The sequence below is a fragment of the Necator americanus genome, chromosome II (genome assembly GCF_031761385.1).
Source record: "Necator americanus strain Aroian chromosome II, whole genome shotgun sequence".
NCBI classification, from domain to species: Eukaryota; Metazoa; Nematoda; class Chromadorea; order Rhabditida; family Ancylostomatidae; genus Necator; species Necator americanus.
Window position 1 is genome coordinate 23,587,637 of NC_087372.1, and position 19,290 is coordinate 23,606,926.

At 43.1% G+C, this 19,290-nt stretch overlaps 3 protein-coding genes across 4 annotated transcripts; 2 read left to right on the forward strand and 1 right to left on the reverse strand.

Annotated features, from left to right (window-relative positions):
• Positions 1 to 381: 381 nt before the first annotated feature.
• On the forward strand, positions 382 to 7,967 carry RB195_019190 (uncharacterized protein; the record flags this gene model as incomplete). Its single annotated transcript, XM_064186935.1, has 11 exons — positions 382 to 507; positions 568 to 645; positions 724 to 856; positions 1,302 to 1,476; positions 1,535 to 1,682; positions 3,062 to 3,124; positions 4,816 to 4,919; positions 4,986 to 5,102; positions 5,155 to 5,223; positions 5,291 to 5,353; positions 7,832 to 7,967. 11 exons carry the CDS (start codon positions 382 to 384, stop codon positions 7,965 to 7,967), a joined length of 1,212 nt encoding a protein of 403 aa, XP_064042816.1.
• Positions 7,968 to 12,416: 4,449 nt separating this feature from the next.
• RB195_019191 (uncharacterized protein) lies at positions 12,417 to 12,902 on the reverse strand (the record flags this gene model as incomplete). The annotated part of the gene is made up of 1 exon (XM_064186936.1): positions 12,417 to 12,902. The coding sequence occupies one exon, from the start codon at positions 12,900 to 12,902 to the stop codon at positions 12,417 to 12,419; it is 486 nt and encodes a 161-aa protein (XP_064042817.1).
• Positions 12,903 to 13,239: 337 nt separating this feature from the next.
• On the forward strand, positions 13,240 to 18,826 carry RB195_019192 (uncharacterized protein; the record flags this gene model as incomplete). 2 transcript variants are annotated; one of them, XM_064186938.1, is made up of 14 exons in its annotated part: positions 13,240 to 13,420; positions 14,301 to 14,303; positions 14,366 to 14,467; positions 15,431 to 15,560; positions 15,653 to 15,732; positions 15,804 to 15,844; positions 16,427 to 16,541; positions 17,141 to 17,226; positions 17,393 to 17,492; positions 17,563 to 17,717; positions 17,779 to 17,883; positions 17,938 to 18,015; positions 18,552 to 18,631; positions 18,697 to 18,826. In XM_064186938.1, 14 exons carry the CDS (start codon positions 13,240 to 13,242, stop codon positions 18,824 to 18,826), a joined length of 1,386 nt encoding a protein of 461 aa, XP_064042818.1. The 2 variants fall into 2 exon arrangements, with proteins under 2 accessions (XP_064042818.1, XP_064042819.1); XM_064186937.1 differs by lacking the exons at positions 13,240 to 13,420; positions 14,301 to 14,303 and having other exon boundaries at positions 14,368 to 14,467.
• Positions 18,827 to 19,290: the final 464 nt, after the last annotated feature.

Below are 19,290 nucleotides of genomic sequence, written 5' to 3' on the forward strand. Positions count from 1 at the left end.
GCTCAAAATCGATCCTTTCTACAAACAGAGGTCAATTAGAAAAACATAGGATATTTTTTACCCGATGGTTCGGAGTGCTACATGCTTAAATTAACCCTTTTAGATGACTTCCTCGTTTGACATTGATCACCAAATACTTTGCTCTTCGCGATGATCGATATCGAACTCCCTTTCTTTAGTATTCCTAGCTGCACATTTTTCTCAGTTATTCTATTTCTTCCGCTGTTTTATCTTTGACATTTGTTGTGTCAAACTTTATCCAACTGTTGTTGTGTTTAAACTTTATCCTTTTATTTGTTGTGTCTCGATTTTCTCGATGTGAATGATGATCAGTTACAAATTCTGAGACCACAGCGTGTGCATTATCAGCATTTTCAGAGGATGTTCCCTCCTGAATACATCGCTGCAGTCAAATTGTCCTTGTTAAACGAACCGATATATCATGGGAAGCTAACGCCAGAAGCAGTTCGTGCGAAGCTGCAGAAAACCGGAGATTTCTTAGTGCAGGTACATGTTGCTCTAGAGCCCCGAGTTTCAGACATTCGCTCATTCGTTCTAGCCTTCAAGGATGGTGAAGACGGTAATTCTCTACTGCTGTCTGTTCTCGAGAATGGCGTTCGTGACTTCTTAATTACCATTGAAAAGGTGAGAAGCCATCTCAGCCAGCATTCACTGGGTAACTGATGTAACAAAGTATGAAAACTTCAAAACGAGTTGTTCTAGACGAAGGAAGGACATCGATTTCTGGTCGGCAAACTGAGCTTCCGATCACTTCAAGAACTAATGTTCACGATGAAATCGCTGCAGTGCGGCTCTGAAACGATAAAGCTGGAGGCAGCCATATATCGAACGGACGGTAAGCACTGTAGCCGAGTTAATGCTGCCCAAAAACTCTCCTTTCTAAGATTTCACAGAAACACTACATTTATTGAACAACATACATATGTCATCTAAGCTCATTCGCTATATGAGATTACGATCACGATGAAGCTGTTTAGGTTCATCTACATATTCCGGGACGTTGTTCAAATAGGAGAATTGTTTTCCGAAATTCTGATCTGAGCGACACTTAACAGAAACCTCAACATTCCCTTTTGCTACCCTCGTTTCTTGTTTTTTCTTCACCCTTCTCCGATATCGAATCAAGCCTCTCCATGCTCTAACCCCTTCATGTAGTTATGGACGCAATCCCATCCCAGAAGCATCCCAGAAGGACGCATGAGCATCGAACACATTTATTTTTTCTTTATATCAATTACATATGTTATTCTCTTTGTTGAAACAAGATCAATGTTCCACAGACTGCGGCAGATTCGGGGCCCATTGTTTCGTAGAAGAACCACCTCGTACAACAATGAGAACCATGATTCCACTGCCCACAGTTAAGTACAAATCAGCAGTGGTTATGGTGAAGGAAGAAATAATCCACAACGGAATCGAAGAAGAACTCGAAGCGCTGATGTTGCTGAAGCACAGGTACAGCTTCAAGCTTATGTGCACTCGAAGTATATATTACATAAAATCTGAATTTAAGGCATCTCATCCAGCTCGAGGACTTTGCTACGTATCAATACGGTCCTGTGATTTTACGATACCAAAACCACGACGACATTCCTCTCTACGATATTATGAGAAAAAAGGAAGACATTCAGACAGCGACAGTACTCAAGTGGATCCATCAGGTTTAATGTAGTTACATCAACTTAGAAGAAAAGCAATTTTTGCTTTGTGTCGTTGAAGAACGTAGGCTGAAGAATTGGGGCACTTCCTTCCAAGGAATTATAACAATGCGTTGAACTGCACATTAATTCCTAAGAACTTCTTCAAAATAAAGATCTGATAAAGATAGATATGGACCTCTTTGAAAAACTATCAAATGGATGTTATACTGCGGAGAAGTCTACAAAACCAAATTTCATGAGGACGAGAGGTTTCTTGTCTCGAGCATGATCTTCTGAGAGAATGGCAGTAGGTTTCGGATAAAATGTAACTCCCGTAGGTATAGTCGGATAAAAACGACACGAAGTACGCTGCAGTTGCGTAAGCGGTTGCCCTCGATGCGGCACGATGGCGATGGCGGTTGGAGTCGACGTGGGACTACCGCGAACTACAGCGAAGAATGCCGCCAGCGTAGGGAGGCCCCTCGATCCTAACCGCTACGCTCCAGCGCACCGTTCTACCGCAGCCGCTTACACAACTGCACCGTGCTTCATGCCGTTTGGACTCTACTACACATGAGCAAGTCGCTCCCTTACAGAACAAAGAGAGAACATTTCCACGGATTTTCGCACCCATATTTGGTTTTTATTTACGTACCTTTTTGTTCTTTTTGCCAAGGATACCAGGATACGTAGGATAAATTGGGAACATTGATAAACAACTAGATCGGAATGAATAAAACAAAGGAGGGATGAATAGTTGAACTGTAAATTATACAACCAACCAAAAATTCATTCCGAAAAGGATATTAGTAGTAGTAAATGGTAAGTATTACTTCTAGGGTGGGTCATAATAACTATCTCATAGCATGGCCAGAGCAAAATAAAAACTTTTGCTGAAGATTAAAGGACTGAATAGCTACGACAGTTTTTAAAACGATGCAGAATTTCCTTCCAACTGAAAATCGCTCACATTTGGAAATTTAGCTACATAACAAACGAAATTTTCCTCACGTCCATGTATGTCGTAAATGATCCATGTGCTCCTGAGAATGAATGAATGACCTCCCTCAATCCAATTCAACATCTCTAAACATTAAAAATGATCGCCGATAAACATAATGGTCCACTGACTATCGATTTATGAATATTAGATCCGTAGGAGTGCAACTGGTCCTTCATTGAAGTCCAACGCAAAAGTCTTCTATTAACCTCAAAAAAGAGATCGTTTGAAAACACGACTGTATACGCGTTCTCTGTGTTTTCCGTCTTTTTCCATTCCAATATTCGTGCCCCAGCCTGCAATCTGACGCAGGTTTCCGTTCATTTGCCCTTGGGATTCCAGAGAAGGAAGCGAATCTTTATTCCCCACTACTCTTTGAGTCTTGAATCATTACTTTTAGGCTGCTACTCTGGCTTTCTACTTGGCTCAAAAAGACTGCTTCTGTTCAATTCTGTGTGCACAGGTGCGCTATGTTCGATCATTCTGCGGTCGGATCAAAACGAGACCCGACGCGAATGCGTAGGCGGTTGTTGCCAACGTCATTTTATGCGAATATGTGTCTATTATATACTGGTATGTGCTTATCTGTGTCCATGTCTGCATGTATGTTTTACGAAGCAAAAACATTGGCCTTCAACGTAGTTCAGAGTGCTCCACGGCCAAAAACCAGTTGGATGGTTCTACTGGCACTATATGATGTGTCTGTTTGAGGATGCCGTAGTAGAGTTATTGGAACGGTGAGATGATTCCTACGACGTGCAGGTGGTCGAGGGTACACTGGCGTAAGATTGCGACCAATAGTGTATTCTGGGACCAGAAAGGGAAAATATAGTCGAGTCAAAACGACACGAACAACGGTGCAGTCACACGAGCGGTCGCGCTGGTTTTTGACCGCTTGTAGACGGCCTGCGAACGGTTCGCTTGGCAATTTGCCAAATCTTGCCTAGTGAGGTCATCCGAATCAATACAGGCCACATTTTTTGTTTGTTTCCATTCTGTCTTCTTTTCTTTCTGATTTTTTCGTCTTTCATGTTTCTCTTTTCTTGTTTTTGTTGTTTGTTGTATTTGCTTTTGTTACTTAAATCTATATTGTATCTGCTTTTAAAGATTGGTTCAAAATTGTATTTGTTCTACGTTGAGGTTTTTTGTTTCTTCGCGTATCCTCCCTCCATTACAAAAAAGCGGTCGCACTGGACGAACGCAGTTCTCCCACTCGCAGACGTCCTGGAGCGCATTGCTCCAGCGCGACCGGTCGTGTGACTACACCGTGATTCATGTCATGACCCTTCTGACCCGACTATATGTAGAGAAAAGTACACGCAAAAATGATTCAGCCGTAGTGCTGCAACAGCATGCAACCAAAGAAAGCCCTTCGTCTTTCTGCTCCCTTCTCCCTCTTCCTACCATCTGTGCCAACTTCTCCGTTCTAAAGGGCTTATTCTTGTCACGATTTTGACGTGATGCGGAAACCACAGTGAAAGCCTGAAGTACTAATTGCAAATAGATTACGGAAATCAGAACGGCTCTGCTCATCTTCCCGTCGTCGTCGTAAAAAAGGCGTGGAAGACGGCGTTCTTTCCCGCGAGGTAAGTTGTTCCAACTTCAACTGTTCCAACCTTTGTCCCCTCATCAACGAGCGAGCGGTCGAAGATTATTGAGGTTCCTTCCCCGTCATCCAAGTAAAGCCAGGCAATAAGCTGCTGAGGGGAAAAGAGCGTGTATGGCATGGTCAAAACGTCATGAAGCACGGTCAAGTCGCGTAAACGGCTGCGCTCGAAGCGGTGCGGTGGAATCAAGGTGGGATCATGGCGAACTGCAGAGATGCGCTGCCTTTAACTGCTCGTAGTGATGCCCGCATAATTTCAAGCCAAACAAATTGAAGAATAGAGAGCGGAACTTCTCCTCATAAGTTGAAGCTTATAGACGGTGAAACGAAGTTACGATTAGTGTTTTGGCTACTAGTAAGACTAACAGTGAGAGAGCAGGATCCTAGGGTAAACCGAGGAACGATGAGGCGGTGGAAAAAGGCTCGTCGGATTCGCGGGGTCAGCGTCGAATAGAGGGGCCACAGATTTAGGAGATGCCTAAGCGCGCTGTGATGATGGCAGTAGATGACGTGCAGAAACTAACATATAACGGACTTCGTTTTTAAAGGACTGTTACTTGGACGCTGGAGGGGACTTGAAATTCCGAGGGGCATGGAATAACTCATGGCCAAGCTGGCAGGAAGATACACTTAGGCACAGTTTCTACTGGAGGTGATCTCTGTCCTTTTCTCTGTTTCTTCTCATCTCTGCAATTTTCTTTCGAGCCCTCGATTGCAGATTTGTTGCTCCGGAATCTCTTCTCCTCCAGACTAACAGCGTTTCGAGTGTAGTTTGGAACTTAGGTGTATTTATGTGGCAACTCACGGTCAACTGTCTCCTCATGCCTTTCTTCCAGTAAGTTTGGAGTAACCACAACTATATTTAATTAGAACAGCACTGTTTTCAGGTACCAATCACGGAATTCATACCTTGAAGGACTCTGTTCTGGAAATCTTACCTTGTTGGATCATGAGCAGTAGGATTACTTCTACACTACTACCTTGACTTGACTTAAATTAGCTAGTGATTTTTTTTTTGTTTAGAAACATCGACGTCGTGGATTTGGAATTGCTGAAAAGAGGTATAAAAGTGCCCGAATCAGTTGAGTGAGTAACCGTTCACAGTTTACCCCTTAAGGGTTGTTCTCCCCATTTTCTCAGAGCAACCACTTGCTTTATTTCTTCAACAACGCGATAAATGGTACTGGAATCCACTGATGCAGTTAATCTTAAAGCCAACTGATTGTAACTAAGATTGGTTATCTGAATGTGACCTCTAAAATGACAATCCGAGGTGGGGAGGTGCCGAATGCTACGCTGATCAGTCCCTCGTAGACATTAGGGCTTCACGAATATTAGATGGGAGAGGACCGAGTGATTACTACATAACTGTTTGGATGATGATTTTAATGTTTTTTGAAGACCTAGTTAAGGCTGTTCCTTGTTCTGAAGAAAAAACGCCGCGAGCAATTACATCGCTAAACTTTTGGAACACGATCCGCGTTGCTAAGTTATTTTGGGAATGTCGTCTGTCGTTGTCGCGTCGTTTACGTCTCCATTCGTTAATGAATGCTGAGTGTTTGCAATTCTATTGACGGAGGCGACTCCGGCGATTCCTCTGCAGCTAATACACCTCTACCTAAAAAAGGCACCTGTTAGAAGGCCTGGAGTTCACACACAGGGTAGTAGATTACGAAATATGATCATGCCTTCGCTCAATTTCGCCCAATCATTCAAAAATTTGCAAATTTTTTCGAAATTTCATTTCGAAAAAGCGTTGTTCGTTCTCACGAGGAAAGTTGGAACTCGCAGGCGATCGAGAATCAGTGACGTATCGACGCCATGTTCATGGAAGAACAACGAGTAAGCTGCTGAGGTAACCGCTGCACGAGGAACTTTCGCACGCACTTTTTCAGGACAATCAGGAGAAATTGAGAGAACCACGCTCATATTCGTAATATACACCCAGAAGTCTATGTTTTCCATCAGGTTTCCACACTGTGTGGATTTCGTGATGCGCTGCCTCTACACGTCCTTTTTGTCTGCGTCCCTGCTCCAAGACTACGTCTGCTCGCAAACTTGACTGTTATATGTGGGTGTGAGCAGACGGAGTTTCACAGTGGCAAAGTATCGCCATTGCGTATGCACAGCCGATAATTGCGATCATGAACAAGAATTCTATACCTTAGAGATCGGTAGGCGGGTAAGAGACCGGTCTTGTCCGGGAGAGTAACGATCCTCGCTCCCGCATCTTGTCGCATATGCTTACAGTCGAAATCGAACGGACTTGTGTCTTTTTGTTGTGTCTTGAGCCTTGTGCCGGATGGACACGTTACTTCGTCGCCTTCACAGTCTGATTATTTGTCGAAAGCATCGCTAAGCTCTTTTCTTGTTTCTTCGGTAGTTTTGATTCCTTTCTCATGTGATTCTGCACTATTATGATTATTTCTTAGTCGAGTCGTTTGTTAACGTCGTCGCCAACGCTCCATCGACTATCACCGTATCGACCGATAGAGAAAAGGGACGTAATGCATCTGGCTGACACAATACGGCCACTCCGTGCGTTCGCAAACCTCTGAGGTCCTGAATTCCAAGATTTTTTCGCATAACCGTAAGGTCGATCGATGCCGCACATTTCATGCCCTATCACATCTATTAGATGTTGTCTTCTGATTGACAAAATGAAACATGGCTCTTTCAAATGAGTATTAACAGCGCACAGGAAGGAATGAATCCAAGACTTTATGGTTCACAATTTGCTGAATAGTTTGTTATCGGTCCTAGTACCATTGATATAAATAAAAGAAACTTTCATTGCCGTTAGGAACTCTCTTTGGGGTTCATTCTGCTGTTATGAAGGAGAAAAGATACAGTCGGCTCAAAATGATATGACTTCTGCTGCAAGCGATTTCCGAACGCCGTAGTTTCTATCCATTCCCGGGTAACTAGGAAAACATCATTGCACTCAGTTATGTAGTGCTCAGAACTAGCATATCACGAAATTAACGTTGTTGAGATTTCATCACGAATTGATAGAAGTGAAGGTGTAGTTTACGATTTTACGCACGAACACGCTCCACCCGCTCATGATTCGGTTTGAAAATGTAAGAAAAATCATTGTTGCATCGGTGCTCTCACAGTGCATCTTGCGAGAAGGCGAGCTACGCCGTCATCGTTTAATGCTGGAGATCCAACTAATGTAATTCAAATAACCAGCAGAAGCTCTCCAAGCTGCGCAATCGCAGACGCGTGGTAAATGGCCATCGTTCTATCCGTGAAAGGGTTGCATTGTTGAGGGCAATGGCGCAACCAAGGGTGTTGCTTGGTCTTTTTTTTCTGAATAACTGAGAGTGATCACTCTGATACTAGGGAACTACACCCATACTTCTGTCTATTTACGAAGAGATCATAACATCATAAATTTCGTGACATGTTGCCTCTAACTTCCAAACTGAGGACGTGGTATCTCGAAGGTACAGCGCGGACGTGACACGCAGCCGCTTGCGCCATTTTGCACAATAACGCAAGTCATTCTGACCCGACTGTAGCATGGCGAAGTATTCGTGGTTGATGTGTAATTTCCAGGTCCATGATTTCTGAGTGTGTGGCACTCCAACCAGACGAACGTTGCTTGTGGTCGACCATCCTCAACACAACGATGAGAGAAAGGGCGGTGACCACTATAGGAGGGGCAGTTAAACAAATCTTTCCCTTCGTGTGATGATCTAAACTGTCTGGTCCAGATTTTATGTTTCAAGTTGTCCTACTAAGATGTGAAGACATGTATAACAAGAACTCTTATCTATTCATCTTATTGCATTCGTTTAGTACCTCGCTTCCATTGTGCATATTTACATCTGGATGGAGAAATCCACTACCGGCAGTGTGATCCATATTTTAAAAACAAAGCATAAACGGCGGTGTGAAACGTGGTTTAAAGGCATCGCCCCACGAATCCGGGGTGGTGCGGGTTCCAGGTAGGTTATGCCTATATGGGGTCATAGATTATGGGGAGATGGACTGCGTCCATTCTTTTCTAATTGCCGCAAAAAACGGCCCAGAAGATGCGGTTTCGAGCGTTCCGTGGCGCTATTTTCTACAACGAATTCGATTGGATCGCGCCAGCCTTGTGCAGGCGCCGCATCTTTCGGGCCGTTTTCTTACGGCAGTTAGGAAAAATGGAGGGGATCACCCTCCTTCCCATAATCTACGACCCTCTATAGGCATAACCCACCTGCACCACCCCGGATTCGTGGGGCGATGCTTTTAGCGAGGTGACGCGACGCCTGCTCGGTGAAGGTGCACACTGGGCCCTCTCTCTGCAGTCTGTGGAAAACTCCCCGGGCTTCTGTTCTTTTTGCTTTTTATGGTCTTCCATTCATTTGTTTTGTAAAATAGTGGATGTATGTAGAACCATGGTAAAGTGTCTTTGGAGCGGGGGGCCCTCAGTGGCGCCCTTATTTGTCGAAGTAAATAATCAAATCAATCGGGGCCCTAAGGCCTTAGTCTTAGAGGATCTGTGGACATGTGAACTTAAGTTACTAAGAGAAAAAAATAAGTTATAGCTTCGGCAAAATAAGGGCGCCACTGAGTGGCCCCTCCCCTTCTCCCCCCTCCCCTCCAGCGACACTTCACCTGAACTATGTAGTCTTGACATATTCTCTATCCATTGGTTTTATCGCTTGTTCTCCTAATATGCAGACGTCTCCAAGATTTTAGTTTGTATGGATTGTAATTCTGTACCAATTTTTGTGAGATTGCACATGATTAACGTTTATCATTATCGCGGTCATTGTGAAAACTCGAAATCCGTCGTAGAAGAGGGCTTACTACGCACGGTCACACGAAAAGTGGATCAGAAATCCAATCCCTGCAAATTAAAATGAACGGAGAGCTAACTTCAAAGTAAGAGTCCTGCGAAATTTCACGTGTCCTGTAGAGAGAGCTCAGCATACACGTACGCTGAGGAGACGTCACCTCAACCCGATAAAACGTTTTTCACCGACTCTAGATTCCATCTGTTGCTTGCCGTTGTTTTCAATAGTTATGAAAATCCAGCAAATTTAACTTTAGTACTTGATAAGGTATGATAGTAAATCTAACTTATAAATTATGATAAAGTGTGCTATTGTCACTTCAAAAACTCATCAGACTTAGTAGAAGTATTGGACTGTACGTAGTTCACTGAGAGATCTGAGACAACTCTAGAGTTATTAGTGGTTCCAAAGTGGAAGTTTCTTCCAATGAAATTTGACCCTCATAGAAACGGGAATCGCGTCAAAAACCGATTCGGACGAATCACAGGCGGGGCGCAAGGGTTGCGCATTGCAACAGAAGCCGTCGTAAGAAACAACGTTCCAGAATCGTCTGTTTACACTGATACAGGGGAGAGATGAACGGAATCACCCTCTTCCTCATAATCTACGACCCCGTTAAGCATTACCCGCCTGGAACCCGTACAACGCCATATTCGTGGAGTGATGCCTTTAATTCCCGCTTGGTAGTGAGATCAGGTTTACTAGTTGGTTGACGTCATTTTCCTTCGTCGTCTACTTCCTCGGGGTGTATTTCAGCCAGTTTCATGTCACTGTAAATCCCACCAGGTTGGCGCTGTTCTGGCCGCCATTGTGAATTTTTCGGATGCATTTACGTCTACGTCGCCCTTAGGGACGTGTTGCTGTCGCCACGCAGGGCGTGACCGTACCATTAGAGGTGAGTTCCACTCATTTTTCACGTATAAGACCCACTTCAAGAACGGAGAAATAGAATAAATATAATATGTTATGTACATAAATAAAAGCATTAACATAAATACAACATATGAATATATGAATACGTTTCTTCTTAAGTATCTGAATTCAGTCATATATGAGACGATATGTTTTCCGAGGTGCAGCCACCATCGAGCGTAGTGTTTCCTTGCATCGTCGGTGAAGGTGAGCGCTGGCGCCCCTCAATCAGCGTAGCACGAAATTGACGAAGCTCGAAAGTACGAAAATCCCAGGAAACCCGTAGTGCGGAATGTAGATTAGGGAACCCAGCGTGGATCCGCTCAACTTCCCTTAATTGTCGTTGAAAAAAAGGGGTGAGAACGGCGTTTGTTTCTAGAGGTACGCTAGAACGCGTCTCCCTCTATAGTAGTGTCAAAACGACATGAAGCACGGTGCATTTGGTTAAAGGCAGCATACCAGAGGTGAGGTGGTGCAGATTTCAGGTGGATCCGTATATCCGTATACGGGGTCGTAGATTATGGAGACAGAGGTAGCTCCGCTCATCTCTCCCTGTATCACTGCAAACAGCCGCCTCCAGAATACTGCTTTCTACGACGCCATCTATTGCAACGCCCCACCCTTTGCGCCGCCTCCACCCTGCGATTCGTCCAAAATCAATTCAGACTGTCCCGATAGGCAGCAAAACAGCATTCAAGGGCCGGCTGCTAGCACTTACTCAGGGAGAGATGAGCGGAACCACTCCGGTCTCCAATCCACTACCCCGCATACGGATACTCCACCTGAAATTTGTACCACTCCAGATTCGTGGTATGCTGCCTTTAAGCGGCTGTGCTCGAAGCAGCACGGTGGAGCTACTGGTTGGAATCGAGGGGGGCCCATCGCTAGTTACAGCAACGAATGATGTCAGCAAGGGCTCCGCTAGATTCTAACCGCTACCCGCCCACTTCGAGCGCAGCCGCTTACGCAGCTGTACCATACTTTACGGCTGCTCGCAGAAAGAAGCGCAGGAACACTGAGCTTCAGAGTCTTCTTGCCAAGAACACCATTGGTGCAACCTTCGAAATAGGGAAAACAAGGAGCTAAGTTCATAATTTCCACTTCCTTGAGACAACTAAGATTAGAAACTTTTCCAATTCAAATTATGAAGGAAAGTTTCGCTCTCCATTCCTCAACCAACTTGGCTTAAAATCATGCGGGCATCACTACCAACAGCTGAAGGCAGTGTCTCACGACTTTTACGTGCTGCGGGACCCACGACGAAGGTGTACAGTTCGGATGACAGATTGCGGATCTCAACGTAGTTCCGCTCATCTTTCCCTAATCGTTCTAACAAACCGCTGTAGTGTACCGTTTTAGTTCCTTCGAGGTACGTTAAAATGTATTTCTATATACACTACAGTTCTATGACCCGGTCCCCCAGCAGCCTATTCATTGGTTTTATTTGAATAGGTTCTCAAGGAGCCATAATTGATCTTCAACCGCTCGCTCATGGACGCGGCGCGTGCACAAGGGTTGTGCGTTGACCTGATGTCGAAGGGACGAAAGACGTCGGTGGGACCATCGCAAACTGCAGCAAGGAATTATGTCAACAAAGGTCCCCGTTACATAGATTCTAACCGCTACCCTCTGCCGCAGCGCTTCGAACGCAGCCGCTTTCGCAAATGCACCGTTCTTCATGACGTTTTGACCATGTCACACTCTTCAGCAGCTTTTTGCCTGGTTTTACTTGAATGGCGGGGAAGAGACCTCAATAGTCTTCGACCGCTCGCTCGTGAATGAGGCGACAAGGGTGGTGCGTTCCAACTTACCCCGCAAAAAAGAACGCCGTCTTCCACGCCTTTTTTAGGACGATTACGGAAAGTTGAGCGGAGCCACATTCGTTTCCGTAATCTACAACGAAAACTCTAAGCTTTCGCTGTGGTTTCCGTGCCACGTCTCTTCCGTGATACGCTTCTAACTTTGAAAAAATCAAACATCGCTCAATTATTTCACGAGAATTGTCTTTTCGATTGGCCAAAACTACTCGTGATGTATTTACGCGATAAGTTCATATGATAAGAAATGTGTCAAATGTTGGTGTTAACAACTGCATATGATATGCAATATTTTGTAGAAATAGCAGAATTTTAAAAGGTAAAAGCATACGATGTAGAGTGCTCGATATCACGAGAAAATAATATTTCAACCTACAAAGTTTTATCATGGGTTTTCTCCGCACGTAAAGTAGTGAGGGTGCTTTTTAGAGGAAACGTATTGTCTTAAAATTGACGATGTTGGGATCTATTGGGTTGTTTGGAAATTAAAGCAGGTTTTTGTAATTATCTTCAAAACAAATTCTCTCAACTTAAACATAACTTTATCAATCAAATGGCAAAGTCAGAAAAAGAATTAGAATCAACAAATTTTAGCCAATGAGATACAAGCGAATTAGTTTCTGCCTAAAACAAATCCAAATTTCTGGAGTTCACGAAGTCGTAGGAGACGTATTCGATCTGGTCCTGGTTCACGAAGTAGTTCTTGCCGAAGAAGTTGTCCAAATGTTCGAGGAAAGGTAGTCTCTTGGCAAAGGGTCCGCGGAGTACGGTGGATGTGGCAACTTCGCAGCCTCGCTCGTTCAATTTCTGCGACGCAGAGTGCGAGGTGCGCTTGTCATGAAGAAACTGGCCCTTTGCTATTGACCAACGCCGAGAACGTACGTTGCAACTTCTGGCGCATTTCTTCGATATGCAGAGCATACTTTGCTCCTGCAATTGTCTCACAAGATTCAGGAAGCTGTAATGATTTACACCAGCAGCAGGCCAAACTACAAGCATCTTCCATCTCCAGCGACGACAGGATTTTTGCGCTGTGCCTTCGTTCACGCTGTTCGGGCCTGTTGATGTTTCAAGTTGTCCGAACAGCACCACGTCCAACTTTGAACTCATAAAAATAAATCTGGCGGAAATGCTTTTTTGGATGTTTCCTCTCTTAGCGTATAAAATCCACATCAAAAAACATTTTTACTTAATCATAATTAGGTAAAACGATAAGACAGAGAAAATATCTTTTTGATGTATAATAATCATCTTTCATTCGATTAAAAAACATTTAGAAACATATTTCGCTATCCTGCATTAGTTTCCGAGCAACCTAATGTAACGACTAACTAAGCAGTAGATGTGTATTTCACGAGTATTGCCGTGATCACGTTCAATTCGCTTACTAATCCAGAAGAAGTGCAAGGTCCTCTAAAACGGCATTCCTGCACCCGTGTCCTCAACGATGCAACTTTTCACGAGTAGCAAAGGGATGGCACTTCGTAACACGTCAGCTGTTGTGGATGTAGACAGCATCTGCTGCTCATCTGAGTCGTGTCACTCAACTGCAGACGTTGACGGTGCCAGAAGTGCCCAAATTCTGTCGCGCAGCGAGTTGCGTCGTGCAATACAGGAGCGACCAGAATGTTTCTCACGCTTTTTTTGAGGACAACGAGGCGGAACAAAGCAAGGTTTCATAACCATGAACAACACTTTATCTCTTCATGTAAAGAACCAAACAAGGTCAACCTCTTGAAAAGATGCTTTTAAGGTAGGGGGCGCTCAAACTTCTTCCAATCGCTCCCTTTGTTCTTCTTCAAGGTTCAGCCTTTCTCCACTTCTGTAACTGTGATTTTTTCAAGGTTGCAAAAGATCCAATATTTTTAAAATGTCTTTTATACCGCCGACTACTTCAGCAAGGAGTTGAAACTGTCCACCACAATATTCCACCTTTCTGGACTGGTACCCTTAGTAGCCTATTCATTTTTTTGCTTTAATACTGAGGGAGTGTCATTAATTTTCATTCGCTCACTCGCCGATTAGGCGCATTTTAAGGTGCCTCGTGGTAAAATTCGGACTCGAAGGTTGTTTAGTGGGTGTTTTTCAGGAGGATTAGAAGTAAGTGAGTGTAATCACACCCGCACTCGTATTCTACACCCCCTTCTTTCGGGGAGAAATTCTAATATCTTCAATTTCATAGCACCGTACTGCTACCTTTAGTTATTTTTGAGAAATTCCACGCACACCCTCTAATGTGGATTCGCTACTACTTCTCGGCTGTTTGCTCCGCAATGTTTTCTTCTTCGTTTTCCCCAAAGCCAAAGCCATGTTTCGATGTTTTCGAAACGCATCTTAGCTCGTTTTTGTTCCATCTCTGATTTCTTCACGAATTTTCGTGTGGCGACGGTAAATACGTGTTTCTGCAGTGTTGCAATATATACTATTTTACGCCCACTCCGGCCTAGGCGCCCTTCTTCCTGCAAGTAACTGCAGCTTAGTGGGGTGTGGATTATGCGTTCTGATTAGGTAGTGAGTTCTTCAACTAGTACAGTGAATTCATCTATAAGCTACAATGTGATTTGATTGTTCAGGAATGCAAACTGACGGCGAAGCCAAGGTCCAAACATCATTGCGATCTTTTGATGAGTCGGTATTGTTCGATGGAGAATGCTTTGAATCTTTCGGAACTACAGGTTGTTTTATCGAACGAGCGCTGAATGATTTTCTACGTGTGTGTACAACTGCACAGGTAAAATTTAGATGGAGGGGGAAGAGGTGCACTCACTGGCGCCCTTATTTCTCGAAGTACATAATCACATCAATCGGGGCCCTGAGGCCTAAGAATTAGTCTTAGGGGATTTGTGACATGTAAACTAAAGCTACTAAGAGAAAAAAGTAAGTAAGAGCGTAGGGAAATAAGGGCGCCAGTGAGTGCCCCCTCCTTCAACTACATTTTACCCCATCTGTACTACAGGTGCGCTTCGGGTAGTGTTGCATATTTGATTTCACGGGTTATAACTCTATCTCAAGATTTTCAAAGAAAGAAAAATGCTGAGCTTTTTGGGAGCGCATTCTTGCGACCCTAGTTCCAGTCACCTCAAAGACTGAATCTCTCGGAATTTAAAGGCGTCACCCACGAATCTGGGGTGGTGCGGGTTTCAGGTGGGTTGTGTTCATAGGGGGTCGTAGATTATGGCTTCGAGTATTCCAGAGCGCTATTTTCTACATTGAGTTCGATTGGAGCGAGGCAACCTGTGCATCTTCTGGGCCGGTTGTTAGCAATGTTGATCCGAATATCATGTCCTTTTTCCATCGTAACCGCATCTCTGTACACTTAAATTATGGTCAACAGAGCGATGATATTTTTTAAAAAAAGACAGGAATGAGAGGTCTTGAACACTTCTCATTTTGCACTTGAACAAGGATAACAACGTTGACAGCGGATCTGATTCAAACTGATAATTATGGAATTTAACCTTCTTTTGTAATCGTGAAAACGGTTTCCTTCCCTTCTCACACAAATTTTGAAAGCTTTATACTTTGTTTCTTTTTACATAGTAAAGATTTTTTATATGTGCCCTCGCTGATTACTACTAAAATCCACCCTCTGTTTTCGTTAGCGATTCATTGTAGCAAAACATGAAAGAAAAATTTAGCGGAAGCGAGTTCCACTGGCAGTCGCGGTGAACGGCTTACACAGTGCATACATTCCACTACTACCAAACAGCCTTGGCATTTCATCGATGGTATGCGCGGAATAGAACTAGTTGATTCGAAGTGTTACAGGTAAACTCTGCTTTTTTGAACCACATCGTTTCCAAGTACAATATTCGAACCAATTATGTAAGCATTCGTTTCTTGTTCACTTCACTCTTTAGAACGCCACATGGATTTCAAAAAGAAGCCACATTTCCTTGTGAATCTCTTTTCGACTTCATTCCAACTACAAATAATGAAGGTATTCTTTCCTATCTCCACAGTTATTATGATGTTTGTTTCCTCTTGCAAAAGCACATTCTCTGAATTCAGACAGTGGCTCTGGATCTCTCAGTACGGCAGTGGGAACACAGGTAAAGTACAGCTTTTTTTTACAGTTTTTGTTCAATTGATCTTAAGTAGCTCAGATGCGCGAACGCACTAGTATCTTAGTCGTACAATCCGTTACGTAGACTCAGGCTCATCGCTTTCCTTCTAATTTCTTTCATTTGCTCATGTCTACCTTTTCTATCCACATTAAATATTTTTGTTCGAAGTAATTGTTAGTTTAAGCTATAATTTGAAGGGATCTCTGTCATTCGATGTTCTTTTGAATAACTCATTAAAGGCATCATCCCACGAATCAGAGGTGGTATGGATTTCAGGTGGAGTATTCGTATACGGGATCGTAGATTATGGAGAGATGAGTGATTCTGTCCATTTCTTCCTAGTTTAAAAAACCGCCCGGACAATACGGGTTCGAACGATTTTTACGGCAGTTAGAAAGAAATGGACGGTATCACCCCCCTCTCCATAATCTACTATCCCGTATAAGAATACTCCGCCTGAAATCCGTACCACCTCAGATCTGTGGGTTGATGCCTTTAACATGGCTATGTCTTTGCGTCCTGCAGCTAGGATTTGTGTTCCGAAGAAACATGAAGATGGCTGTTCAGGATACGGTCTTCGCAAGAAGGAGCGGCCCTCTAGAGCGTTTCACCCTCATGATTGGAGAGAATATTTTGCAATTCAAAGTTGTGAAAGGATATGAGCACAACAGCGATAGCGACGGTTAGTTCACTTTGAAAAATTCCTTATTTCCTTTATTTCTCTGGGAATTTCTTTCATGTGAAAACACCTAGGTAGCGTTTAAGGGTTGTCAAACAGTCACGGGAGTTTTCAATTTTCGGTGTTCATCTCCAACGGAGTACTACTTTTGTCAGTTGATTGCATAATGTTAAAATCCTAATTCTGGTGATAAAACCAAATCTTCAAGAGTGAACGCGTAATTAAAGCAATAGGTGGTTATCCATATTGTCTCTACTTCGTCATCCGTAAGTATCGGTGCTTTAAACTCCCCTTGTTTTTCCATATTAATATAAACGGGACTTCTGCGGTGTATTATCTTTTGCTTTCTAAAATCTTCTTCCATCTTTCTGGTAGACATCCAGTGTTCTTCCTTGAAGGTTCACCTTTTCGTTATGAAAAATGCTTCTCCAAAACAGTGGCACAAGCCGCCTTACTTACAGTATGATCACTTCCTCCTCCTTCATTTATGAGTTGTAGTGTAACGTAATTAGTGAAAATGTATCTCCTTACGCAAAGTATTCGAGTAGACCGGGGCACTGATTTACCTTTATCATATCTGTTTCATTGTTATGTCATTTCAGAACCATGGAATTCAGTGTCCGGATATAAATGTTCACTATGTGGTAAAATCTTCCCTTCGAAGACTATGTGGGAGAAGCATATCATTGTTAGTCATACTTTGTTCAAGAACATCTTCTTCCTCACTATCCTTATTACTTTCTCTGTCAAAAAAGTGTTACATCTCTCTTCTTTAAACAGTTTTGAAAAACAAGCAATTATCGTAGTGTTTCCGGATGACTAGTAGTTCTTCTGTGCTGATTGGTATATTTCAGGAAATCCATTCCTGTTCGGTTAAAGAACTCCACTGCGATATCTGCGGAGCGGTATTCACTACCAAAGTCAGCTTGGCACTGCATATGCGCTTTCATACAGGTCATATCGTCTCTACTACTCATTATCTCATCAAATTCATCTAGAATTGCACCAAGTTGCTCGCATTCAGGTCCGCGCCCCTTTCGCTGTACAATCTGCACCAAGACTTTTTGTCGTTCGTCCACGTTAGCGCTGCATATGAAGATGCATGTCACGGGTCATCGGCATTTTTGTCAAATTTGTGGGAGGTGGTTCAAGTCGGGTGTTGCATTAGCTGATCATGAGGTGAGTTCTATCTAATTTACATAAAGGGAGGCCATCTCAAAGAACTCATCTTACAAGTCAGAACGCATGCCTAGCTGCTTTGAACGGCGATTTCATCAATGTAAGTCGTCCTTTCCGCTGGCAATGCTCTTATTGCGAAAAAATGTTCCATCACAGGAGAGACAAGGTTTGTCATTCCATGACTGTTTTTTCTTTTTGTTTCTTTTGACTCTATGTTAAGAACATCCATGAAAGAGTGCACACTGGTGAAAAACCGTATACTTGTGGATATTGCGGACGAGGCTTCACGCAATCTCAAGTTAGTTCGATCTAAGGAACTTCGATAATTTTCACCATCATTTATGTTATTCATTCGTATTTTACTTCGCCTCTCATCTAATTTGGCCTATCAGCTTCTCTGTTATTGCTTCTCTTCTCTGTTACCCCAGAAATCTCGAAACAAACATTACGGTGGCATAGTCATTTCGAAAACGGGACTTTCGGGATCTATCGAAAATAGAAGATCATGGTTACTGAAATTCCTGAGCGGTTTGTGCAAAAATTATTGATGTACAGAGACACTGATTTCGATTCCCTGAGATTAAGCCTAGTCAATTAGCATAAATTTGAAGTCTCTAGTATCCAATACATTTTCTAGGGAACGGGTTAATTCGAGAAAAAAAAGGTTTCGATTTAAATGTCTTGATAAAACCGGCATGTAATTAGAAGTCGTCACCCTATAATATAAGCTGTATTGCAGTTAGAATAGAATTCTATTATACATAAATAATTGTCAGAGAACGTAAGCTTACCTCGTCTATCTACTTGCCTCGCTCTAATCGCTAGCTGGTTTAGACGTTAACAATACATATAAGGACGCACACTGGTGAGAAACCGTACCCGTGCCATATATGCGGGCAAGAATTTCGAGACAGGCTAGTTTATAGTGACAAGGAAATGTACGTTTTCCCAAGTGGTGCTACTGAAGTTTTCATTCTAGTTCTGCTCTTCGAAAACACGAATATAGGCATGCAGCATTGCAATCGTCAGCCTCTCCCTTATACGAAGATTCCACTATTGAGATAGACATGGAAGAGGGCGAACGCCTATGGAATGAGAGAAGTTCCTGACCAATCTGGTTCGACGCAGATTCAATGACTAACTATGATCTCTGTTTTGGTGTACTTACCTTTGGGAAGCTCACCATTTTGCCATATATTCATGTAAATGTGTAATGACTTCTTGAGGTAGCGTAATAAAGTGATAACAGATAATGTTCGACTTTGATCAAATCGCCAGGATACTCAATTCAAAATCACAGATGTTAATGGATGTACATTAACATTCGTATCTAATCAAAGTCACTGTTCTTCCAGCAAAACCGGCACCAATTTATCTCTTTGATGAAAAGTTACGATCCTGTACTGCTTCGAACCATCAACCATGCATGAGTAATCACTAGTATAGCGCTGCACCCATCTCTAGAAATCGTAACAGATTGCAGAAGTACAAATACATTAGAGAAACCTTCAGAACTGCATCACAATTTATGTATTGTATATCAGCTTCAGCTACATTAGTAAGTCTCCAACAT